General features: G+C 37.9%; 1 protein-coding gene across 1 annotated transcript in view; it reads left to right on the top strand.

Annotated features, from left to right (window-relative positions):
- DPYD (dihydropyrimidine dehydrogenase) overlaps nt 1–27,718 on the top strand; it is a 367,920-nt gene that overhangs the window by 184,705 nt on the left and 155,497 nt on the right. Inside the window, exon 13 of the mRNA XM_080407063.1 lies at nt 3,090–3,305. Coding sequence (XP_080263189.1) covers nt 3,090–3,305 — 216 coding nt within the window. The remainder of the gene's footprint in view (nt 1–3,089; nt 3,306–27,718) is intronic.

Raw genomic sequence — 27,718 nt, 5'->3', positions numbered from 1 at the left:
CACTTTTTGTTTTCTATTTTTAAAAATCAAGAGAAGGTTATTATAAATAAACCCTTGCCTGCAGGCTTTCTTTTCCTATTTGTTTGTGCAATGTCAGGGAAATCCTTCATTATGAAGATGATTTTACTTTCAGAAAGCTATAAAACATTTTAGTTTGTCAAAAGTTTCACTTTGTAGAAAATGCATCCGGGCTTAGTAAATTTATTTCTTTTATAAGCATTGTGCTGAAAGGAAAAAACAGCAAAAAATAAATAGAGCAAAAAGGGAGGTGATAGGAAGGAGGGAGATAAATCTGTGACGATGTACAGCATTGGCTATTGAACCTTCAGCTACATCCTGCCCCTGTGTGTTTTTATAGACTTGTTTTATTCCATTGAAACCTTTTTTAATCCTCCCCCTGCCATCTCCACCTGGGCCACCTCATCATTAACAAACCATCTTGCCATGCCTGAGTGCATCTCGATGGAATTGTTTGTGGTTTTGCTCCTTGTGAAGAAAGTTTGGCAGGAAGAAGATGGTTTGGGAAGTGGCTTATGACCAGTTTGCACGATGGCATGCAGGAAGCAAGGCTTGGTTTTGCCTGGGTGTATTCAACCACCTGGTTCAAAAGTCTTTCACTGCTTTGGTGGATTTTAATTTTTTTGGTCTTGTATAGGATTTAATTTCTGTTTTATCACAGAAAGCTTATTTGGGGTCTTTAGTAAAGAATCACTTTCAAGCAATGCTCATTTTAGGTGAGAATAATTTTTAGATATTAAATTATCCTGCTTCGAAAAAGAAACAGAACAATGTGATTTAAGCACTATGATTATATTAAGCACTTAATCTGTCTGTCTATAGCAATCAATATTTACAGTTACACAAGCAATGAATACTTTGTGAGCAATACACAGGCTGACATGTATTCACAGAGAATATTTGAACAATTCTGGATAGCAAATGAACTAAAAAATAACTGCTTTCAAAATGGAAAATCAGATTTATTTGTCACATGTGCATATAAAGTGGAATGGGCCAAAAACCTTTCCATGTCTTTCTTTGCTGTTGTTCTTACAGAATCAAAATCAAGGAGTTCAACACAAGAGTTCAGTATATCAGTGTTGATTTCAGCTGATTTCCCCACTTCCAAATATGTAGGAGATAGAAAGTGCTAATTAAAAGTGCTAATTTAAAAATGCTTTAATTTCAGTTGTGTGATCCAGGAAGTTCTGTTTTGGCATTGCAAACAACATTGTGCAGTTGAAATTTTAGTTAAGAAAGACTAAAAAAAAAAAGTTAAAAAGATGAAATCAAACCCAAAATAATCAGAAGACAATACTTCTTTTTTTTTTCCTTCTTTTTCTTTGATTTGTCAGTTAACATAAGCTTTTGAAATTTAGAGTGCCGGGCTGTCTGGTTTTCTAGGGACTCGGATTCTCCTGGTGTAGGGAAACAGCCCTGTGGCATATGACCTGGCGGCAGCAGTGAACACTCTGGAGGGAGCAAGTGGGGGGATGTCTGGCTTTTTCAAAAGTGTGGCTGCATTGCCTGTAGCTGGGAGAGGTTGTGATGCTGAAGGGAGTTTGGTCCCAAGTGTTAGGGATCTTTAAAAATTAACTTTTCTCAAAATGTCCGCCATTAGGGACGTATTCAGGTTCACATCATTCAGGCTAGGACAATTCTACTGCTTTCAGTGCTTTTAAGCCATCAGAAAATTTGGACCCCAGATGTATCCTGTCTGTCCAAGGAATCAAAGATCTGGGATCAGAATCTGAGATGTGAATCCAGGCAGGCCCAAAACAAAGCAGACATGAACTGGTAGGTTTTGAACCAGCTTAGGAAACAAAAGGCACTAAAACAAACAGGAAAACACTCATCCCATTCATGCATATTAGTTTTCACAGGCAAAAATAGGGTAAATAAGTTCCTTAAAAAAAAAAAAAAAAAAAAGCCCAACCTGAAAGGCAGCAATTTGTAAGTGGCTGTGGTTTTTACTCTGTTACAGAAAATCTTCCCCACACCTCCAGTAGCAGGTTGGTTTTTTTTCCTGCTGAAGAAAACTTTTTAAGGATAGAAGAAACTGCTGTGATCTTTTGCTGGTACTTACTGGGAACACAAGGAACAAAAACTGTGTAGGGCTTCTCTATATTAGAAATTACCGCTTCATCTCTTTGTGATTTTATTGAGTCAACCATCTGAGCAAGTAAAGATTTTAATTCTACCAACCACAGCCTGATTAGGGTGCTGTTCAGTATCCATACGTGGGAAAAGATTTTCTCTCTACAACTTTTACAATATTAGATGCAACATTTACATTGAAAGCTTTTCACCGACTCTCAAGAGAAAAGACTGTCTTTAAAATGAAAACAAAAGTGACTGTGGTGTCACAGCCATAATAAATGTGTTGTTCTTTGATTCCAAATCAGTCTAATTTTTATCCCCCTTAAAGTATTTATATTAATACAATTAAATATCAAACCAATAATTTTGCATATATTGAGAAATATCCCATTGCATAGGCTAGATAAGATCTTTAAAAACGGGGGAAAAAGGTGCAGGAGTCCAAAATACATTGAGCTAGGGCTGGGTGATCCTGCACATGGATCCCTTCCTTCATTTTTAATATTAATATATTAATCACTTTTTATTTTAAATAAATATTTTATTTATTTAATATTAATATATTAATCACTTTTTATTGATTAGTACCTGCGGGAAAAAATCAACCTAGAAAGGGTCTGTCTGTGCATAACCTGTGGGTTTTTGTTTTTCAATCTCACTACTGCTGGCTGCTGCAGGGAACAGAATGGTTGTTCAGAGTGCCTGAACAAACCTTTGGACTGAACCAGGCTAGCAGTACAGGTTGTAAAATAATAATAATTATTACTCAGTTACTTCCAGCATGGCATAATATTTCAATATGAATGCTATTTGGACAGAAGATGTTACATATGCAAGTGTTTGCATGTTCTGCTGATTTGCAAGGCTGAACACATAGTACAATACTTACACTTTGCATTGTTATGTATCAATTATTCCCTTACCAGGGTTAATAATAAATTATACAAAAAAGAATTAAAAAAATCATGATTTTTGTTTGTTTTTTACAGTCCTTACATGGTGTTGCAGTTTCTACTGTTCCAGAACTACCACTCTTCTATACTCCTATTGATTTAGTAGACATCAGTGTAGAAATGGCTGGACTGAAGTTTCCAAATCCTTTTGGCCTTGCCAGTGCAACCCCTACTACTAGTTCTTCAATGATTCGAAGAGCTTTTGAAGCTGGATGGGGCTTTGCTGTCACTAAAACGTTCTCCCTGGACAAGGTAAGGAAACATTTTAAGGTATATTTAGCATGTAACCATTTCTTTGAATGTTTGAAAAATCTGAATCTTTTGGGAATGGCATTATTAAATCTAGTTAGCATAAAGGTAGCGGGGAAGGATATAGTACATTGTGTAGGTCAACTAATCTGGGAGTTTCCAACAGTGCAGTGTAAAGGTGACACAGTTTCTGGGTTTGTTTACTGTTACATTCTTCCCTTTTATTGCCCAACCTTTTAATATTAGCCAGCTAATAAAGGTAATAGTCCTTTTTTAAAATACTGCAGTGGAAATGTTTTCTGTGAGGGATAAGAATGCAAAGGGGATGAGTAACAGCTTTATCACACAACTCATGAAAGGCAGCTTCTGTGCCAAGGACTGCCAAGATAAGCCATTGAAATTGAGTTGCAGTTGCAATGTGATAATGTGGGTGTAAGCTTGAGGCTGGGTGCGTAGTGGAAGAGAAAGATGGAAGCAACATAAAACAAGCCTATGGAGGGAAGAGTGGTCCTGCAGAACGTTTGTAGTACAGTGACGTAAATCTTCAATAACATGTAGTGGAAGAGGAAGGAGTTGGAGTTAAGTCTTGAAGGCTGTAGCTCAGTGTGGCACCTAAAATAAAGCATTTTGTGTAGACTTAAAGTGTCTTAATTGCTTGTTTGACCTGAGAATTGCATTCAGGGTGGGTTCCCTGTTACTACTCCCAAAATGGCAAAATGAGACTGAGCAAGAGGTTTAGACAGTGAAAGAAAACAGTTTTGATAAATGTATTGCGAAGAAAAGAAGCAGGATTTTGGCTGGGATGTAGATATAGTTTGACTTGCAGAGAGAGGAAGAGGATCAAAGGTAAATCCTCTGCCTAGGCCTGAGTAACAGTGTGAATAAATGGTAATGTGTTGTCGACCAGTGACACAGAGTAGCGTGGGCTTGAAGAGAGCTTTTGAGATGAATTTGGAAACGGGGGGTTTATTCTTGGTTCGGAGATGGGATGTAGAAGTGTACTGGTAAATGGAGACCTTAGCAGAAGATTAAAGGCGGATTTGCTACTCTGCCCCCTCTACATGGGTGTGCGCTGTAAATGAATTAACCATAGAGGGTGGCCCTCTAGTATGAGGAAGGTCTGAGGGCAAAGTGCTGTATTACTATGGCATACTGCAAAATATGTCAGGCTGGTTTTTGCTGTCTTCTACACCTGAAGTAGCCCTAAGGAAACAAGCGTTCCTCTGCATTGCAATGGAGATTCTAATCCACTTCACAGGGTTTCTGATTAAAACACTTTTTAGGACATAAATGTCATTCAAGTATGTTTACAACTGACTTATGTGTATAACATACCATCAGCTGTAATTATTCAGTGCCTAGGCTAAAGGCAACTTATAGCAAGAACTGAGATTTATTTATTTATCAGTTTTATTGCTGGTATGCTTGCAGTCCTGCCAGACTGCACGTTGATTACTGTGCATCTAAGAGCTAAACAGACGCTGGCTGAGTTCCAGCTTGGGTGGGAGTTCAGGAGGAAAGACATACATGTTGTAGGAAGCGATGTTGGTACTCCACTAAGCAGCAGACTCTGAGTCATTTCCCAAATGGCGACTGCAAAGTGTTCCAGTGATGCTGTGCTCTGGAGGTGTGACTCGGATGGAGGTCTTTCAAGTGAGAGGATTGCTAAAAGCAAGTATCTTAAGTGGTTATAAAATCCATTTTTTTATTATTTGTTGCAGTAAGATGGAAAATATTGCAGGTGGCATTTATTTTCAAGAGTTCAGCAAAGTCCTTTGGATGAATTCTAGTCCAGTGATCATTATTGCTAAGCTTTCTTCTAAGGTTCAGTAGGAGGCAGTAGTTTTTCTGTGGTGCCTAAACTCTTGAATTGTGTGTCAATGTGTGCAATAGGACTGTGTCCTACCCAAGTACTAGCTAGTTTCTACTGTTGTATTCTTCCCAGTAGTGCACTTCCCACAGGTGTTAAGTCTTAGTATTTGTGATGTGATTTGAGATGTTTGGCTGTGAGGTGCAGCAAAAATAAAATTGCTTTTATATATAATAGTAGCATGGTAATTAATGCTACAAAAATAAATATTTCAAATGTGAAGAAAACCTTGATGAGGTACAGCAGTTCTTCTGTGAACAATGAGTACTACACAAAGGCTGCTGTTGTTGACTTCATGCTGTAACAAGGAGTTGGTAGAGAGTTTGGAATAATACAGGTTGGCATAATGTGCTAACTTACGGGTGTTTTTAGACTTAGCTTCTGACTATGTAGACATAAATTTTGTGCAGTGTTCTGCAGGGAGCAGAACGGTCTCTTGGGCTGTGGTACCTGTGGAAGTAGAGATTTCAGACTGAGCTGTCCTGCCTAGCTAGTCACAGCGAACTGCATAGCAGGACCAGGAGCAAAGATTTCCTGATTGAAGCCTGCAGAGTCAGTGGGAGGAGGCAGAGCTGCCTCCCAGACAGTACAGCTCCCAAGAGCGGAACAGCTTCTGGGAGGAAGGGAGCTTGCTAGACACAGTTTTTTGCAGCTGAAGCTCCTCCACTTCAGCCTTGTTATCAATACAAGCAGGACTCTGTGTTCATCCCTTTCCTCTCCTCATTTCATCTTTCCTGGTTAGGTTTAACTTGTGGGCTTCCTTCTTATTTGCAGTAACTAAAGGCCAAGCAGAAACCACCTGTGTGGCAGTGGGGAGATTAGCAGCAGGAGAAATGTTCCCTTTTCCAGAGCTGATCACTAAATTGACCACTGCATTCAGTAACCAACAGGGAAACCAGTGGCTTCCCGATTGACCATGGGCATCCTTTGGGACTTCAGCAAGAGTGACTGATGCAGGCTAAATTTGAGTGACATATAGCAGGTGAAAAGCATATACAGCCTAGCCACAGCTGTGCATGCGTTAACTACTGTGTGATAGAATAGGAGCAGAGAAAAGAGCAGGATAAGTCTTGGAAGAGGAGATCCAAGGACTCTGGCTGTAGAGCTGTGATTCTCGTAAGACAGAGGATTCATTTCATGTGAACTTCTCCTTTTCCCTCTTTCACTACCTAGCACAGAAAACTCTTCTAAAATGTTAGGCTAGGGATCTCTGCAGCCCATGAGAGGCCATACTTTCTTGTATAGGGAAAAATGTTGGATAGGAATGTTGCAGATCTAGCCCCTGAACCCTGATTTACTCCCCCAGTCTTTCCAACCCTCATCTGTCTTGGCCTCACCTTGAAAGCATCACATGTTGCCACAGAGGGAGTTAGCGTAGTACTGTTTCGTTCTGTGCTCACTCCTTTTGAAACACCCACATACTTTGCTGCATAGTTGCCTTTGTGACAACCTCTGTAGCATTTTCTGTTTGTAGGGTAAGGATTTCAGCTCTGTTTGATTCAGCAAAAGTTTGTTCTTGCATACTGCTGTACTACTGTTGAAACATAGAGAAAGCTAACCTGAGAAATAGCTGAAATTCCTTCAGAGTATTTATACCTTTAAGTATATACTGCACTCGAAATATTTTAGAAAGTACTGGATGTTATAGTGTAATGCAAATATTAATTTTAGGGTACTGTACCTGTATGTGTAGGTGTCTGTGAGGGGGATCGTGACTTGTAGAATTTTGTTTACTAAATTCAATCTCTTTGCACAGCAGCTATAATATCACATAGTTTTGATTTCTTCCAGAAGTGCGAATAGCTGCCTTTAAAACAGACTATCACTAGGAAAGACAAATGGTAGCAGAACAAAAACGTCCCTTCACACACCTTTTCCTACATTCCTGTCTTCCCTTTTTGACTGCAGGATCAATAGCTCGTTGCTCTTTTGGTTCAAATAGTATTTCTGTCTTACTCAGATAACTCTGTGCTGCGACACATTATTTGTAAATTCTGTTGGCAAGCTATTGAAGGGAAATGGGGGAGCCACATATCGCAGCGAAATGGGGGAGCTGCATATCATAGAATTCACAATAAATGAATACCAATTATTACCTCTTTTAGAGCTTAGATGAACAGCAAACTACCTGCAGAATGGGAGATACTGCATTAATTAAATAACTACAGGTGGGAGCTTTTTAGTAGAAGTGTTATGCTGAGCTGCTTTATTTACTTAGAATTTATTAGTGAGTATTGTTTAGTACACAAAATTTGCATTAAAACCTGTAATCAGAAAGTTTATATAAACATACTATCAAAATAAGTCAGATGAAGTGTGCACACCTCTATACCATATACGCTACCACAGTGAGAAGTTTATAGCAGAAATTGGGGTTTTATCAACTGACTTCAGGCTTTGTTGTTCTCTCACTGCATTGTATGGGCTGCTCAGAAAAGGGGGAAAAAAACAACTGGGATAGCAGAAATGTTTGCTTTGATTTTCAGATGCTTCCTTCACTTCTAAAATTTAATTCTGATTAATCAGATACATCTGTCTTTATTCTGTTGTGACATGCATTGATTTGTGATGCTGTCGCTTTCAATAATGTGGAAACAGTTGCCTTTATTATGAGAACTGGCAGAAATCAACATGCAGACTAACTTAATTTTTAATCTTTAATATTTTTTCATTATATATGGAGCAAGTTGCATGGATGATTTTAGAAACAAAGCTACAATTAAAACTGAATTAAATTTGAACTAAACCATGGTGGAGAAAACTTTCTAGTCATAATATATGTTTATACAGTTCACTGATGTAGATTTTACAATATATTTTCAGAAACATTTCTAAATTAAAACCATTGCTGGTAGAGAATTAATTGATTTACCCAGGATGTATTGCATTTCTATGTGCTGTTATTACAATATACATATTCAGGCTCCAACTAGTTTTCTCTCTGTACATTTGCACTGTGTGCACCTTGTATCATAATTGAAGGTGGTAAAAAAATCATGGTACAATGACACATTGTTTTCCATAACATTAGTATTTCACAGAAGTAAATCTGTATTACAAAATGTATATTTTTGTATGATATTACAGCATAGTAATTTAGATTAAACTAGTTATAATTTATGGTGCCAAGCCAAAAAGCTATTTAAGATGCATTAAAATGCAGAACCATGACATTTGAAATTCTGATGTTCTTAATATGACAAAGGTTATTCTATGGAGTTTTGCTATAATATGAAATATTAATATTTCACAATACAGTTTTGATGAAGTACAATTTGCCTAGCTTGCATATGATAAAGAAATTAAATGCTTACCAAGGGAGTTCAGTGAGAATTAGAGCCCTGCCTGAACATCTGCTTGAAATGTTATTATCCTGTCCTACTGACAGCATCGCTCCCTCATTGTTTTTCAAGATTGACAGCTGAATATTGTACTGATTTCTGCAGCAAATATGTTTAGGTGAACTTTGTTTGTTTTTTAGGAATTTAGAACATGCTTTTGATTTCCATCCTATAATTTTTTTTTATACTCTTGACATTTGTAGATGCCAGATTGAGGTCTAGTATGCTGTAGCAAAGATAGACCATTGACTTGCAACGAAATGCCAGTTGATATCTCAGTAAACAGAAATATTACTATTCTTTATTGTGTGGTCTGTATGAAAGCTGTATGGGCTTTCTTTGGGGAGACAAATGATCAGATTGTTAATGTCAAATCTAAAAAGGACTGTTTGCCTTTCTGCTAAATAACATCAGACAACTTTTATTAACTACATTTTTGAACAGAAAAATGGGCATTTTACAGGAGTCTTTAGCATACAAAACTCTGTGAGTTAATTTTTTTTTTTTTTGTTTTACAATTGTTAAAATTATTATTATTGGTCAATATTCTTAGGAGTTCTTTACATACCTTATTTTGTTCCATATTTCAGAAAGAATTTTAATAAGAAATACCAGCTTTATTGTTCCTCAGTTTTTACATTTTTAGATCACTGCATAAAATCAGCAAAGTTTAAAAGGAGAGGTAAAAGGCTATTCCAGGAAAATGCAATAGAATGTAATTATTATTATTATTATTTTAAATTCTGTAGCAATGACATTGTATATTACTTGAATATTTTAATGCAGAAAATGTGATATTTGGCTACAAAAAAGGTACAAATCATTCTATGAATCTGAGTAAGTGGCAGGAAAACAGATTTGCCTCCTTTTTCCTCAAGAAAAAGAATTTCTCTGACATGTTCAACTTAAGAGCCAGATCTCATCTCTGCGTAGTTTTACCCTATCCCTGACCCAGTACAAAGAAGCCTGGAGGCTCTCTTTAAATGCTAATAACTTTAATAGCTTCGAAATTGCTGTCTAAGGAATTGGAGAGAACTTTGTTCGACCATTCCTTCTCCTCAGTCTGTACATCTGTGGTTGTAGGGGCTTGGTGCATCCTCACCCTGGAGGAATCCCAGTCTGGGGAGAAGTAGCACAGCTTGAACACAGTGAAAGCAGAGAGGCCAAGGAGTCCAGACTGAGAGTTTTAACCAAGTCATTGCTGATAAGCCACATCCCTTCCTACCGCAGCTGAAGTCTGCACCAAGTAGATGTGTGCCTTAAGTTGTTACAGGCTGATTCTTGATACCAATGAATTTGCAAGTGAGGTAGTGTCCTGGTTTAACCCCAGATGGCGACTAGGTGTCCCTCAGCCTGCAACCACTCACTCCCTGCCCTCCCCCTGCAGTGGGAAGGGAAGGAGAATTGGAGGAGGGGCCGGGGGGAAGTAAAACTTAAGGGTTGCAGCAAGAACAATTTAATAATTAAAAGAAAATAAAACTATAATAATAATTATAGAAACAACAAGTATCATATGTAAAAGGAGAGGAAAGGGAAGAGGAAATCCTAAGAAAAAGAAAAAAAACAAGTGATGCACAACACAACTGCTCACCGCCTGCTGACCGGTGCCCAGCCAGACCCCAGCAGCCATCGGGCAGGCCCTGGCCAGCTCCCCCAGCTGTATATACCCAGTGTGATGTTCTATGGTATGGAATGTCCCTTTGGCTAGTTCGGGTCAGCTGTCCTGGCTGTGTCCCCTCCCAGCTTCCCGTGCCCCTCCAGCCCTCTCGCTGGCAGGGCCTGAGAAACTGAGAAGTCCTTGACTTAGTGTAAACATCACCCAGCAGCAACTGAGACCATCAGTGTGTTATCAACATTGTTCTCATACCAAATACAAACACAGCTCTGCACCAGCTACTGAGAAGAAACCTACATCTATCCCAGCTGAAACCAGCTGAACCATGTAGTTTGTATCATTTTAATAATCTATTTTTTGCCATTAGTAAGTCGAGTTATTTTGAATGATTAATACTTTGAATGCTAAAGATAATAAACTGCACTTTTAAAGCAAGAGTTAAACAACTGACTGTAAAAAGTCTCTCTCTCTCTCTCTCTCTCTTTGTGATTGTATTTATTACTTTAGCAATGAAAAACTTTTTACAAGTTCATGATAAGGATTAAAACTCTGGGCACATGTTTAGTCCCACCCTTCCTGTAGCAAAAGATATCACAGAAATGCTGCATTTCTTCTGCAACGAGAGCCACAGCAGAGTCTCTCATGGAGAGGTCTGTTACCTCACAGCATGGAGCACAATGTGACAACTCATCAGTGGAAGGCCAAGAGGGATCTGTCATGCAGTGGGTGTGAGCATTGAGTCAGTAAACCTCATCCATGCTAAAGGACAGCCGACATGGCTTCACTGAGGGCAAATTATGCCTGACAGATTTCATGACCTTCTACGATGGGCTTAGAGCTTTGACGGATGAGGGAAGAGCAACTGATGTCATGTACCTGAACTTCTGCAAAGCTTTCAATGCTGTCCTGCACATCCTTCTCTCTAAACTGGAGAGACATGGATTTGGTGAGTAGACCACTTGGTGGATAAGGAGTTGGCTGGGTGGTTGCACTCAAAGAGTTGCGGTCAACAGCTCAATGTCCAAGTAGAGATTGGTGACAAGTGGCATTCATCAGGGATCCGTACTGGGCCTGCTGCTGTTCATCTTTGTTGATGACATGGGCGGTAGGATCCTGCACACCCTGTGCAAATCTGCCAGTGACACCAAGCTGAGTGGTGCGGTCGACACGCTGGAGGGCAGGGATGCCACCCAGAGGGACCCTGGCAGCCTCGAGAGGTGGGTCTGTGCAAACCTCCTGATGTTCAACAAGGCCAAGCGCAGGGTCCTGCACCTGGGTCGGGACAACCCCCGGTGTCCATACAGGCTGGGCAGGGAATGGGCTGAGAGCAGCCCTGAGGAGAAGGGCTTGGAGGTGCCGGTGGACAAAAAGCTCAACGTGGCCCAACAACGTGTGCTTGCAGCCCAGAAAGCCACCCGTGTCCTGGGCTGCACGGAAAGCAGCGCGGCCGGCAGGTCGGAGGAGGCGACTGTCCCCCTGCCCGGCCCTTGTGAGCCCCCCGCAGCGCCGCGTCCAGCCCTGGGACCCAGCACGAGAAGGACACAGGCCTGTGGGGGCGAGTCCAGAGGAGGCCACAAAGGTGGTCGAGGGGCTGGAGCTCCGCTGCGGTGAGGACAAGGCTGAGAGAGCTGGGGTGGGTCAGCCTGGAGAAGAGAGGGCTCAGGGGAGACCTTGCAGCTGCCCCCCGGTACCTAACGGGGGCCTGTGAGAAAGGTGGGGACAGACTTTTTAGTAGGTCCCCTATTTAGATTAGGTTATTAGGTTTACAATTTAGATTAGATATTAGGAAAACATTCTTCACTACGAGGGTGGTGAGGCACTGGCACAGGCTGCCCGGAGAAGCTGTGATGCCCCATCCCTGGCAGTGCTCAAGGCCAGGCTGGATGGGTTTGAGCAACCTGGTCTAGGGGAAGGTGTCCCTGTCCATGGCAGGGGGGATGGACCTAGAAGATCTTTAAGGTCCCTTCCAACCGTTCTATGATTCTGTGACAGATTTTTCCAAACAGGATGAGCAAGTTGCTTTCCGTACTTTCTTTCTTCCTTCCATCCACCTTCATGGAGCAGAGTAAGCTTTGCAGTAACTTCTATGTTTTATAGAGCTTCTTGTACTCATGTCGTAATTCCCATAGAGTCTTTAAGCCAGCAGTGACATCTCTTTCTCAAAGCTGCACATGAACTGGTCATCAAAGGTAAAACTAGATATATGTGCAGAACTGTTTCTTGGTTGACTACAGTTTTGTCAATGGTGTAGTTGCCTAAGGATTTGTTTTCCATTCATCTGTTTGTTTTTTACTCAGTGTTTAGAAATGGTTTTGGTTTTATGTCTTTTTTTTTTTTTGGGGGGGGGGGGGTTCTAGAGCCAATGGATAAGAACAGTCTGGTAACAGTGCACTAACATATACAAAGTGTATATTTGACCATTACCCTTGAGCTTGAATATTTTAGGCAGTTTGTACATAAAAGACTTGTAAACCAGATTTTAAGTAGGTTTTAATCTGAAAACTGTTGCATATTTTACTGAAACTCATTGTGCACTTCGAGTGGCATAACAGAGCAGTTCTGGTGAAATCCGGAAGAGCATAAAGATTGCAGTACTGTGCATTTTGCTACATGAGCCTTTCTATAAATGATAGCTGCCAAAAGTAGAAGTGTTCATTCCTGCTTAGCGTATTATGTGGTGCTCTGGAAGTGACCAATACTTAGGAGAAGATGTGATTTCTATTCATAGTGCAACTATTTGCCAATCAGTAAAACAAAATGGATGTAAATTTTATAGTTGGCTAAAATCCTGAACAGTATTTCTTTTTATGTTAAAGAAGCTGCTTTGCTCTTTACTACTTTTGCTTTATTTACCTCATTCTTCTGAAAGTATCTGCAAATATTTAACAAAAGAGAGACAAAGAGAGCACACATGCATGATTTTCTAAAGCTGCTGAGATCTACAGCTCCTGATGGGCTGTATTTGATACTGTATTTGATAAAAAAAGTACTCAACTTTTTTTAATATCACATCCTGACTAAACAGGCTTCTAAAAAGCAAATATGTAACACACTAGTGTAAAATCTCATTCAGATATCATTTTCTGTAGTTGTTTTGTATGCCCTTGGAAGGTTATTGGTAATCTTGGCAATACGTCAAATAATTTTGTGTCAAAAAGGAATTCAGCTAAAAAGGCAGTTTAAATGTAAACTAGACGTTGCCAAGTGTAATTCTGAAATTTAGAATTTTCACACCGAAGTTTCACTCTCAACTCAGATTTGTTGCAAACTCTTTTAGTATTTTGCTTCAAAACAACCAGCTGCATATGAATTTCTTAAGTGGCATTAACGTATTTAATAATGTATTAGAGAAAATTGTAGTTATATTTTAAAAATACCTATCCAAGATAATCACAGCATAAGGCTATATGTAACATTTTGGACTTTCCTTAGCATAAATGACATGAAGTTTCCTATTTTTAGGAATTGTCATGATGCACTTTAATAGATAATCACAGACATTCAGGAAAAAAATGAAATACTTATTTGCTATTATAGAATTCAGAAGTTTTCCTCCTGTCAAGTTATTGACTTTACCCCTCCCCATTTGGTTAAGTGTGTGTGTCAGTATTTCATTATTTTCCTCATTTCCATTTTAGTTATAAGAAAATTCCAAATGTAATCCAGACTTCTGTAGGTTTACTGAGATACTGAAGTGGAATAAAGGAGACATGGTCTCTATGCTTCAGTTGTTCTGATTTACAGTTCAACATCTTTGCTGAGGCCCACATTCATTGCTGTGATCAAATGTTGGCTTCTGCAAGAGCGTAGGTGGCACTTGGGGACCTCACTAACTAAACAGGCTGCAAATGTATTGGAGAAGACATGCTTCCAGCACCATGCCTTCTCCCCTGGGCATCAGCTAGTTGTTTCTTGCTTCAGCTGTGCATGTTGAATGGCAGCCCTGCTGCTGGATGACCATTTTTCCCCATCTCCACCAAGAAAACCATGAGAAAGCTGAAGCATCTCCTGCAACTGTTGCCCAAAGATTCCTGGTTGGACCACGCAACCTTGCAACGTGTTTGCAGAAGTGTGGTCCCAAATTGTCTCTATGTGGACACTCTTAAATCGATGTCAAGCTTGTGTGTGGTAGTGTATAACTTGTTAAAAAGTTTGCAGACATTAGCTGAAGTTATATAAGTAGCTCTAAACCAGTGTGTTTCCACACAGTGGTTTACAGGGGTTTACTGTAATCATTTTTCAAGGGATTTTGGGGTATACCACTGTCAAGTAAAGGCAACATGCTTCTAAATGCTTTAGTTATCTTAGGTCTTGAGTTCCCACTTGGTAAATAAACAGGTTTGGCTGTGTTTAACATCTGATTTGCCCACACAAGAAGTTAAGAAAGAAAAGAGCTGATTTTTTAATCTCTTAGTGATATAATTACATTTACTCCTGATTGACGTTGTTGCAAAAGCAGAATGAAGTCCCATATGTTTAAAAAACCTGATAGATTCTTATGCTAAAATACCTATTACTAATGCAAATATGTGAGTGTATTCTAAATAACATTTCTTATTGTTATTTGAGATTTTTAATTATCTAAATATTTTACTTTAATAGAGATTGTGCCTTTATGAGACTCCATCCTTCACTCAAACTGTAGGATTTTTATGAATAAATCTTATAGAGTTAATTGCAGCAGGAGGCCAGTGTGTCCATCCTATGAACTTTAGAATTGCTACTTTAAGAATTATCCAAAATAGTCTTGTCACAGTTAATTTCAAAATCCAATTTTTGGTCCATAGAAATAGGAAATAGGAAGACACATTTTTAATATTCCCTTAATATGCATATTATGATAATCTTTAATTGTGCATTCTCGTATCAGGCAGTGCAAGGGCAGACAACTTTATATTTGTGGGGAGGATTTCATACTACTTCAAAGAATTATTTCTACTGAATTACACTGATGTTGTTATTATCACGTATTGACTTTTTATACTTGGAACTAATCTACTTTGAATTTCCTGGTGCGTTTTGGATTGTGAAGCAGTTACAGTGCTAGCTGTAGGTTTCAAAAGCAGCTTTCAGCACCTTTTCACTGTTCTTGCCCATATACTTAAAGCTAAAATATGTAAGTAAGTTTACAACTTGTTTTTTTCCTTAACTTCTGCTTGCCTGATAATTCAGTGGAATATGAGAGTTTAAAAAATACATCCTAAAACATATTACAAATGAAAAAGACATAAGCTAATGTTATAGCTGGATGGTTTTTCATTAGCAGCTGACCTATTGCTAGAAAAAAGAAAGTCTTGGCTAGAAGACAGTTCAATAAATGAACAGGCTATATATTGATTTTTCTTCCTCTTCCCTTGTTATGTAATATGATTTCCCTTCCCTTGCAAGGGTTGCTGTCGTACAGGATGGGGCTGGGATCATGGTCGTGGAAGCGTATGGGAATGTGTAGACTAAGGAAGGCTGTCACAGCAGTCAATAAGATCTGAGAGGTGTTGACTAATTGCCTGCTAATTACACAGTAAATTGTCTAATTAAGCTGATGGTTAATTAGGGTACGCTCGCACAGCAGTCTTGTGGAATTTTTGTCTGATGTCTGGGAAGCAGCTTGTGTAATTGGCAAACTGGTAAGGACTGGCAGAGAACATGACTGGGAAACACGCCGCCAGTAGATGACAGAATAAGGATGCGTTTGCACAAAGGTTGTCATGTGAACACTGAGGGGTTTGTTAGCCTTCTCCAGTTACGTGGCAGCTGAAAGCTACTGGAAGCTGTAAATAAAACAAGGTTTACGCATGTAATATTAGAAAAGCAGTGACATGAGCTCTTCTCATATTTTAGGCAGAATTTGGACTTTAGATAAACACAGGGTATCAAAATTCTGTTGTAAAGAACTTCACCAAACTGCAATTTGACCACGGCATTAATTACTGTTTTGTGATCTGTTTAGTGGAGTCACGAAATGATACTGTTTCTCAGGATAGTCTGTCTGTGTGTTGACGCTGAAAAAGTATAGTTGTTAATAAGGATGCTTGCCAGCCATCAGAACCATCATACATGGTATTCTGAATCCTCATTAGGCATTGTGTCCATCCCTAGATGTGACAGGGTATGAACAGGGCATAATGATGCTCTGAATTAAATGTGTATGCACAATGCATAACTATAATATGATTAACGGAAGTATCTGGATTCCAGATTCTGACCCAAAGCTGATGAGAAGTGTTGGGAGTATTAAACAGTGAGAACCTGTACAGTACGGGAGTCCAGACACCAGTTCAGCAAAGCATCAGTTTGCTGTGATTTAAATTTGTAATTCACTAAAACATCACAGTATGTGCATTTTCTTAAAGTTAATTGCAAATGTAAGCTTCCCACAGAATCAGCATAGCACGATACAGGATTGGGTCTTCACATGATGCCAAGGTTTAATCTTGAGCTATGTGTCAGCAAAATCTAAGAAACAAATAGCTCTATGGTATATCATGTACTATACTGAAGAAAGCATTTGTATATGTATTTATTTGTTAAGAATGTTTTGATGTCACTTGAACAAAGTAAAGCTTAAAATCCACTTTCACTTGGAAATTACATACTGTTTCAGAGCTCCCCATCTTCCTTTTCGCATTTGCAGTATGTGGTTCAGGCACGGTGTCCTCCTGGAACAAAAAAGAAAATGGAGGGAATTCCAGATCTGGATGTTGCTGAAACTGTTGATTTTATTTTATTTTTTTCCTTTTTTATTTAAATCACAAATGTGTCTTTTCTTCTATAGAAGCATTTTTTGAAAAAAAGTCAAAACTTGAGAGAGTAGAATTATACTTTCTTTTAATTAATGAAACCATTTTTATCTTGTGATTTGCTGCTTCTACCTTCCTGCACCTGCACAGTTAATAATGCCTTTATGTAGCACCCTCTATGCTGTGAATTTTTGTTTATGATTTTTCCATCAAAAATAATTGAGCAAAATCATGGTACACTAGGAGCATTCTCACTGTGCCAGTCATCAGACACGGGACTCCAAACACTAACAGGCTGATCTACAAGGCCTTAAACCTTCTCTGAGGGGATTATAGCAATACTTGTAATGTTGCTCCTCTGAGTATATTTACACAAAATAAAATGCTACGATTCCCCTCCATCCAGTTCTGTGAATTGTTGCATAAAATGAAAAAGGTATAATTTATTGATTCAAGTCAAAACCATACAGGGAGGCCCTACATACCTGATTTTCTTTCAAATGAAATATATTTTACATTTACACTTGATATTTACATGTATGTTTTTCCACATTTATGTGCACATATGCAAAATCAAACCTCTTCAATTAATTTTTCCATATTGTTGTTTAAGGATTATTCCTTAAAAGTATTGGAGAAACTATTCTTTTTGTCTCTGACAGCAGAGTCAGGAACAAAGCTCACTTCACCAGCCAACTGCAGGAACCGAAAACATACGGTGCAGCCATTACACTTGCTTTCATTTTCTATCATGGGGCAGCAAATGGGTATGTTTTTAATGCATTTTATTCTCTGAAGACAGAGAAAGGAGTTCAGAGGATAATTGTTACCTTATTACGTCTTTCAAAAGGAATTTCTGGTACATGCTATTATGATTTATGATTTAATAAATCACATAAATATAGAAAAGGATGTTTCTGGCAATTCATATGGTGTAGTAAATGTATGTATCTAAAGCCATATTGCAACATCAAAATCTGTAATAACAAAAAATTGTGTGGCAATAAAGCTGCTGTTAAACAGCATCAATTACAGAGTTCTTTGAGAAATTACATTTTCTTAAAATGTATTATTTTTTTTCAAATGCAGTTGTAGCCGTATCTTATGTCTTTGCTTTATTGTGGAATAGATCAAAAATGGAAACATTTCCTAACTTGTCCATAATGCGCTTTCCCAAAGCATCTTCGCTGTCAGTTTTCAAACCTCATGCTTAAACAATGGAGCCAGGAGCCTGTTGTCGGTGCGTTGTTGGTGTTATGTGCAGGTTTATTGCCTGCAATGGTTCTCTCCCTGTGCAGTTCAGGAGGGTTCCTGTTTGCCACCCTTTTATTTAATGTGTATATCAAGCCATAGAGAAGGTTTAGTAAAGTGACATTGATTGAAGTGTTTTCAATATGTCGAAACTCAGCTTTATAACTCTCGGCTGATTTAGCTTGAGCAGTTGATTGCATTATTCAGTGTTTGTGGGAGACTGGGGCATGGTTGAGAGCATGCTGAGCAAAAGTCAATCCAGACAAGATAGGAGTAATGCTGGGATCATTAGAGGAAACATCCAGAGGCTACAGCAAGAAAATTATCAGTCCTTCCGGCTGAGGGATGTAGTTCCATTGCAGGCTGTAGCTGCAACAGCAGATAAGAGCCAGAAGCCTACACCCCTTGTATTTTCTGAACGCAGGCCTTGCTAAGAGTATCCATGCTTTGTATTTCAAGATTAACCTACTGCCAGTGTGCGCTATATGGGACTGGGTCTTAAATCTATCCAAATATTGTCAGCAGTGACAAACTTCATGGCTTGAATGCTGCAAAGTGCCTCATTGGGGAACTAACAATGCATCCAGACGGTACCAGCTGGTTTGGGTACACTGGGATGGGGGGAAGGAGATGCTGGCAGTCATCTGAATGCTGCTGTTGCGTGTGCTTGGAGCTCTTGCCCGGGGGTGATCTGTAACAGCCTGAGTCTCTTAACTCCAGCACAAACTTGAAGAGTTTGTTTTTCCTCCTTAACTTTGCAAGAATTGAGGAAAATGTGAATATTGGGTTTCTAGTTGCTGCTGGTTTTTTTATTATTCTGTTTAAGTTTATGTTGCTGCCAACAGCAGTGTTCTCGGAAGGTCAGTTGATTGCTGCTATCGTGTAGGAGGTCTGTTTTAAAGACTGCCAGGAGTACCTGGAATAGGTGGCTTCACATGAAGGTAATGCAGATCTCAAACACATAAATAAACAAAATCTTATTTTCCTATATTCTAGGTATATTTAAACTCAGGTGAATTTCTCCACTTACATTTATGGACTTCCTTGTTTGATATCCAGAACAGTTTTGTGCCTTTAGGGAGAGCAAAATATTGGAGTCCATGTCCGAATTTTTGGAGTATGCATTTTCTAGTATTGCTTTTTTTTTAATGGTTATACTTTTCTCATTTCTTATTCCAGGCTAAAAATCTGCATTTATCTTGGGTTGAAATTGAACAAATCTATCAGCCAGAAAATTCGTAAGAGGTTTTATGGGTTTGGATTTGTGGGGTTTTTTTTCTAGAAACAGAAAGTTTAACCTGGAAATGCAAACTTAGTCTTCACTTTACAGTAAAACTGTATGTATCCAAATACATACTTTTCTTTACTTAAGCAACTTTACTCTCATAATATCATTTATGTTTTCCATTCTAACACTGTTGTTGGAGAAGATTCTAAATGTGTATGGGAGAGAGAGTGAGAATGTATTTGAGAGTGAAGTATTAAAATTATAAACCAAAGACCATCAACCTTACAACTTCTTTCTTATGCCCCTATATTCACTACTAAAATTGATGCTTTGCTACTGTAATAAAAATTGTTCTTCATGTGTGTTGCGAGTTGCATACCTGTAGATACATAAGCTCTGTCTTGTGCTGCGTATTTCATTGCTTTTGGGGTTTTTGTTTCTTTCTTTCATTCCTCCTTTAACAAGATATAAAAAATTAGTGCCAGAAAGTGCAAGGATTTAATGAGGTTTAAGTTACTGAAAGATAAGTTTCCACAGAAAGAGACTGACAGATTTCAAGCTCTGCTAAGAATCTGTCTGACAGTCAAATTCATGCAGAGGAGAGATTTGCTTCTGTGTCAGACATCCTCCATGTGCAGCTTGCTTCAATTACATTCAAGAGTTCACATTCCCACCATGTCTCTTCCTTATGTGTTTTCCTTATCCTTTAAGAAGTCTTTTGTCAGCCAGCCATTTCTGCTCTTAAATGAGCTTTTATCACAAGCAGTGGACCACCTGTACTCGTTTGTTTTTTTGCAGGGTGCGCTGGACTGCTTCCCATTTCTGATATAGATGTTGGAACACAACATCACCTATATTCCTGCTTTTCTGTCTATAAAACAAGAGTTCCCAGTGTGCTAGCTGGTATTCAAAAGCACGACATTAGTGCCTGCTTCAAAATAATGTGGCTTAATAGCATAATTGAGGATGTGGTATTTGCATTCAGCACGCATGTTTACAGTGAAGTGTCTTGATACAGCTAAGCTCTCATGGACAGAAACATTAAGTGCAACAAAGAAAAACATTTTTTTCAACGTGATGAAAATGATAGTTGTTTATTTTAAGAGATCTTATGTAAACGTAACTGGGGGAGGGAAAGCAAACCAGCAGTTTGAACCAATCCATGCCTGCACACATGTATCTCTTTTGGCTGGAGCTTTCCCCTTTGGTGCCATTAGCATTTTCATTTCAAAAAATGACAGTCTGCAGTGGAAGCAGTAAAAATGTTCAACCTGTGGTTTAAATTATTGATTTTTTTGAATATTGAAGCTGTATTTCAAATGGGTTTTGTTCGAGTTACTTCTGGGTAGAGGGTTCCAGAGGTAATTTGATATCTAAAAGCGTGTGTATTTCAAAGCCATTTCAGTCTTTTGAGTTCCTTCAGCTGATCAGCTGATTGGGTAAAATATTTTATTGTCTTCTGAATTGCAGGCAATAGATAAACTACGGCTCAAGGTTAGCACGTAGACTAGCATACAATGCTCTTAGTGATTTATTATGTGTACTCAGTGTCCAATCAACTGACAAAAATAACTCATTTATTTTTAATGCGGTAACTTATCTTCACTTAAAAAAGGAAAAATCTTCTGAGATGCTAGTATTCACAATTTAGATGGAGAGAGCTCTCTTATCTGTATCACTAGGTAATGATGCATAATTAAAATTAGGCGAGTTCATGGTATAGAATCCAATGTATAAATAGAAAGTAGATGCATGTATTTTCACAAATAAATTGTGTTATATTACTACAGAACAGCATGGCTGCAGTGAGAGAGAAGACACTTTCAAAGAACTGCAGTACAAGCAGTACTCATGTTTATATATGAATACTTTCCTAAAGGGCTGGATTGTTGATGGTTGTACATGTACAATGTGTAGAAAGTTAGCCATTTTCAGCATCCTTCTAAAAATAAAAGTAGAAAAGGTATTACTGTAATGAGGCTCCGATCTGGTAATGCAGCCGTATTGGAATGCCTACTGGAGTTCATGGGAACTGTGAAAATGAAATTGATTGCAGGAATGGGCCCAGTTAAGAAGTGTTATTATCACTGACGACAGTAAGTATCATAGAATAATGGCATGATCTAGATTTAAAACAGACAGGTTTTTTCTCTTAAGGAGGCTGTGGGTTAAAGAGTACCAAAATAAAAGAATGTTTCACTGAAGTATGAATTATGCAAATTCAAAATTATGCAACTTATTTTGCAAATATGCATATATAGTGCATGTATGTTTATATAAAATTCAAATATATGAAGAGAAGTCGTGAAGAGATGTGTGGCATAAAGAGTTTATATAATGCCCGATTGGTTTCCCTCCTACAATACCTCTAGTTTCTGTGATTGTAGTTTAAGAATTTGTCAAAAAGTTAGTAGATATTCTCGGGATGCTGCACATAAGTGTTTTGCATTGTAGCTTACAAAATACTGTTTAAACACCATGAGGATTGAAGTTTCTTCTGTATCACTGTGTGCACAAAATAGTCTTATCTTTGCTTTCCCTAATGTGCAGGAAAGAAGCCTGCCCTGCTCTATCCTGCCTGCACAAACCAATGTTAACTGGGGGAAGGTTGTCTAAGATAAGCAGAGGTGTAAAAACCCAGATTCCTACTACTGCCTCCAAAAGTAGTAACATGCAATCCATAACTGCCTATACGCTTCCTTGTTTTGCACATTAAGATAAGTGAGCATTGACTATGCCGTATAGATTAGTCTCCATACCTGAGGATGCAACTTTGGGCTGAGAAGAGAATATCGATAATTTACGGCTGTAGGGCGAATGCTGGATGTGCACGCTGTGGAGCTCTCCTTGGGCCTGCTGCAAACCTGGCTGCTTTGCTCTTGGAGTGAGACTGCTCGTGTGATCTGGCACGTGTCAGTAGCAGGTATATCCTACTCCTCAGTGAGGTTTTGCAGTGAGCTGTGCTTTAAACACCTCGGTTCTGTGGTAGGAAAAAGGATAGGAAGGCATTGCCTATGTCCTGTTTATCAGTAACATAATTATCCCCAATCAAGGATTTCTCATTTGGAAAAGTCCTTGTTTCTCTTTATGCAATTTTGTGCGTGACTTTTTAAGTTTAACATCAGAAGGCTTTTGAATCCTTGCCTCAGTTTTAAATCAATATTCTATTGAAATAAACAGAGAGCCTGCAGGTCAGGCTGCCCTCTCAAGCTGAGGACAGATTTATTATTAGGTTTCCAGTTTTGAGCATGCACAAGTCTTTTGTAGCACGTCTCAGCTGGCTCTGCCATTAATAGTGCCAGAGATCTAGCCACAGCAGTCATATACTTTCTTACGCCCCTGTGGCAGTAGTAGTGGGAACATTTGCCACACATTTCCCAAATGAAACCCGAACTCAACTGTAGTCTCTAACAACCACCTTCCTATAGATTCCAAAAGGAACGGACTTCATGCCTACCCTACCCATGTGTGCCTGCCACATCCTCTGATGAGCATATTTACTTAACTGACAGAGGTGAGCAATGACCCCAAAGAGTGCTGGGCTTTGGGACACGTTACACATTTAATGAGAAAGAACATGGCCAGCTCAGAATAATTTTTATCTTGCTGGTAAACAGGAGAATCATTTTGCTAGTAATTTCCATGTATCATGGCTACTTTCAGTTCCTACAAGAATATTTTGATGAACTTTGCTTTATTTTGCTTTATTAAATCCGTGTTTGATCTCCCACTGGGCAGATTTTTAAAATGTCTATGAAAATAAGAGTTTTTACGTCATGCTCTTGTGTGTCCCCCCGTTCTGGTAGCCAATATAAAGAGGAAAATACTAGTTTGATATAATGGATTTTAAAGCAGGTGAGACCTCTAGCAAAAATCAAAATCCATTTTAAAGATCCTGTCTAAAATTTAGTGTTGAATTAAAATTGATTTGAATCCCTTACAAGACATTAAAGTGCTGAGTTGAAAGTTCACAGAGGCTGATATTTTCATCGTTTATTTTTCCCCACAATTATGTTATTCAGGTCTATGTACAATCAGTCTTTGAGAGTGGCGTGAGGCTCAGCCTTGCAATCCTTGCTCATGCAATAGGATTTTTGCATAGGAAAAGATAAAAGGAGTGTGTTCAAAACAAAGTTAACGTTTAAGAGCTCAGGTTAATCAAGTAGAAGTGTTATGGATAAATTATCATTGGAATGAAAAGCAAAATGTTCCCCTAAATACTGAAATCCTTCCACCTTCCCTGTACCACTTTATCTGACTTTGAAATTGTCTAGTGCCACCTGGAGAACTGATACTTTGAAAATTATAGTATTAGCTGTTTAAATACCTTCCCAAATACAATTGGTATAATTTCCTTGATTTTCTCACCCCATACACAAATGCTAATCAATGCTTATAGTATTTAAGCATTCTTAATCCTAATGGAGAAAGAAAATGCTGCAGGTAGGTACAAGACATACCTCAGTATTTGCAATTCATCCCCAGCAGAAAATTTAAATACATGCTTCAAGGGAGTAATGTAATTCTCCTAATTACTTAATCCAGCAATAAAAATATTTTGGATTATACATAAATTTAAATACAACTTTAGTGATCTGTAACTCCCCGATGTTGATTCTTTGTGCAAGAATTTTAACAGCTCTTTAAATAGGATTCTAGTTAAAAGATTTTTCTTCTTGATCATTGAAGAAAGCGTTATTTTCTTCTCTTAAAGGGAAGCATCTATTCTTCCATTCTCCTAGGAGAATATAATAGTCTTGATTTACTTACAGCAGTCTGGAGGAAAATATTTTAGTGATGGTTCACAGTTTACTAATGGAGTTTTACAAAACAGCCTCTAGGAACAGCTAGAAATACATTGATTATATGGCTTCCCTATGAGAAAACAGTAATTAAAATTATACAACAGATTCTATCAGGACATGTTAATATTTAATTAGGCAATAAGGGAGCTTTGTACAGGTGTCCGGAGCTGTTGACAGGAGGTTTGCTAATCCATGTAGTATTGTCTTTTAAATAAATAGTTACCTCCTTGCTTTTTTCAAGTGTGAAGTTACATGCTTAATTAGCAGACATTAGAATTCCTGTGTTAGGTTTTGGTTTATTTCTTTGTCTATACATTGAGTGCAAAATCTTAGATGTTGTGGGCTTTAAAGAACCCATTTTCTCATTGTTTGCTTTTTCTGTCAGGGATTTTGTTAGAATTATGAGACTACCTGCAATTCTCTCCCAGCTTTTATCTAGTGGTGCTCATTCTGGGGCATTATGTGTCTTGGCTTTTAGTTCATCCCTTTAGGAACCTGCCACTATTGATGTTGCCCTACTGCCTTCTTGCAGTATTTTGTTTAGCAATTAGAAAACAGTATTAGAGAAAAAAAGATTGTATTGTCTCTAACAGTGATGTTTGAAAAAACGTGTTAATCAGGCCTCCTCTTAAAGTACAAGAGAATCCATTTGTAATCTTCTTGTAAGTGTAACTCCTTTAGTGACTCTCCCAAACTTGCAGCTGCAAATGTGTCATGTAATTCTTCCTTCTCTTTCCTGAGTCTTACCTTTTTTTTAAAAAAAAAATAAATAAAATGGGTCTTACCTATGTTGGTTTCTGCCTGGTTTTCCTAGACTCATACTTCTTAAACTGCTTTTTCCTTCCTGTTTCATGGGAGCATTCAGTAGTAATTGTCTGGAATGAAGCCTTAAGAATTGCTGCTCATTTATTTGGTCAGTTAAATACATTTCACAACAAGTTTTGATCACTGATTTGATTATGATATTCCCTGACAGCTGCAAAAGGACTAATATTTTTAGATGTCTGTAAAAGAATTAATCTCTTAAGGCAGTCGGAGTTGTTATGATCTAAATCCACTGGACTCTCAAGGGTAAGCATTATAAATTGGACTAGTATATTTTAATCATTATGCATTAATTTTCCACCTTTGTGAATGTACACAGATCCTTAGAAGCTATGCCACAGAAATTTCACTTTAGGATACCAATCAAAGCTGCAGTCCACGTAGATATTTTATTTAACCATGTACCTATTGTATTCCATTCTGTTACCCTCAAATCATTAGCATTGCAACATTTTGCCTGCAGTGGAGTAATAGAATCTAGTCTTGTCATGTTGATCGCTTGTGAGCATCTGCTCTGGGTTATTTTGCAGAAATGCTTTGTTAATATTTTAAAGAACGTGAGTTACAGATACAGTTTAGATTTTTTGATAAAGCTCATCAGGTACTTCACCCAAGCTACACAAATAATGATTTGCTGATGTGAAAATACAACTCAGAGGAGAGTAAAACTGAGTTTTTACACAGTAGCAAGACATTCTGTCCTAGTACCTCATTAGATTGTCTGTTCTGTTATGATATAGCATTTTGTTTCATTGTAGATATTCTCAAACATCTCACTTCATATAGTCTGGAGCAGTGATTTCTGAACGATCTGGTTTCTCAGTAGATCCCAGTACAGTCCATATAGTACAATGAGTAGCTTCAGGTGTATTCCTGGAACTGAGGTTACTTAAAGCTCTGAAGATGGCACTTTTTTTTTTATTATTTTGAATTCTGTCTTTCAATTAAAATGCCTTGGTTGACCATCCATTGCTGACTTCTTCATCAATGACTGTTTTTCATGGGATTGTCTCCCGGGATATGCCGAGCACAGTCCAGGAAAAAATGCTACATTGTGAAAGCTCTGGTTGTTTAATTAAATGGAAAACTAAAAACCTTCAGACAGACCGACACTTGTGCTAAGGAAAAATTAGATTTACTTTTTTTTTGTTTGTTTGAAATTGTATCACTTCTCAAAAAGTTGTAGATAGAAAATTTCTAGAGAGCTTACTACTAGATGTTCTTAATTTGTGTTTTCTGCTATACTACATTCTTTTTTCTAATTTTCTTTGTTAGCTGAAGAATGTATTTTCCTTTTATTTTTTTTATTCTGCTACAGCTTGTATGCTGTTTCCAAATGTTGGGAAAACTTGCTCTTGAAGTAGAGATATTACATTTGTTTCTAAAAGAACCCCCCCCCCCCAAAAAAAAAAAAAAAAAAAAAAAACCAAAAAAACACAAACAAACAAAAAAAAACCAACAAAAAAAACAACAAAAAGGTACAACCAAAGCATGAGAAATCTGCTGATCAGCTTCAGATTTCTTTTTTACAGAAGTCTGGGGTGTTATAACATGATTTTCAGTTCTTGTTGCATCTCACTAAAAATGGATTAATGCTTTGAGACAATTACCAAATATTTTTCTCAGTCAGATAAAGCAGCTATTCATCAATTAGGTAGCTTGCTTATATCAAAACGCTAAGGTCTAACAAACATATACACTGCAAAAACAGATGCAAAAGTGAATGTCTGAGTATGGATACAACTTTTTGTCAAGAACTGTAAGTCTGCTTCTCTCTTCTTTGATGGGTATAGTTTTTGACCACAGTGCAGTTTGACAGCAGAAATTTAATCATGTCCTACTGCTTACACCTTTATCAGAAAACTAATAAAATGTGTGCTTACAGAGAACATTAGCAAGAAATTTTTGAAATGTCCTTCAGGGTTTGTTTTTTCCCCTTTCTCTTCCGTCCATCCCTTGCTTCCCTGTCTGTCCCAGAGAAACTGATATAAAGCTGATGAGAATTTGCATTGGCTTTGAAAGCATCTTTTGTTCAAAGACTAATTTTAACCTTGTGATAAAGATTGCTTTTTGTATTCTATTGAATGTGGTATCTAGTAATTGTTTGTCAAGGGAAAGTGCTGTAGGGCATAATACATTTTTAAAATGATCTTTTGTAATTACACTACAAATGCCTTTACATTCTAATGCCTAGGAAACAAGAAAATATGTCAAAAAAGAAAAAATACTAAATGTTTTAATTTTAAAGCATTATGGCTTTGTATTATGAAAAGTTTTTTTTTTTTTTTACAAAAAAGCTATTCAAGCAAATGTAATTGTAAACAAAGATCAAAAGTTCATTTTCTGTAAAATACATAATTAAAATATATGTATTTGTACATTTGGCATAAGCATTATAGTTACTCTTCTAGTTTTTTGTACTTCTACTCAGAATTTGTATTGCTTTTTTTAGTCTTCTGATCTATTACTTTAGGAAGCTTTAGTTTGTAAAATTAGGACTTCTAGTCGAACCGTCATGTATGAATTAACAAGGACTGGGGAACGGCTGTTGTTTTAAGCAAGGGCAGCAGACCAGTTTTACTTGACTTGCAATGGGGATGGGATTGTCCTGAGATTCATCTAAGGTAGAGAGTAAACAATTTTTGTTTTATACTCTAATCTAGTAAGATTATCTAAAAAGCTTAGGATTTTGCTGTCTTAATCATAAATTACTGGTAGTGATGGCCTACTATCTGAAAACTGCA

The sequence above is a fragment of the Falco punctatus genome, assembly GCF_963210335.1.
Source record: "Falco punctatus genome assembly, chromosome: 11".
Lineage (NCBI taxonomy): Eukaryota > Metazoa > Chordata > Aves > Falconiformes > Falconidae > Falco > Falco punctatus.
This window is presented reverse-complemented; position numbering and strand designations above follow the sequence as displayed.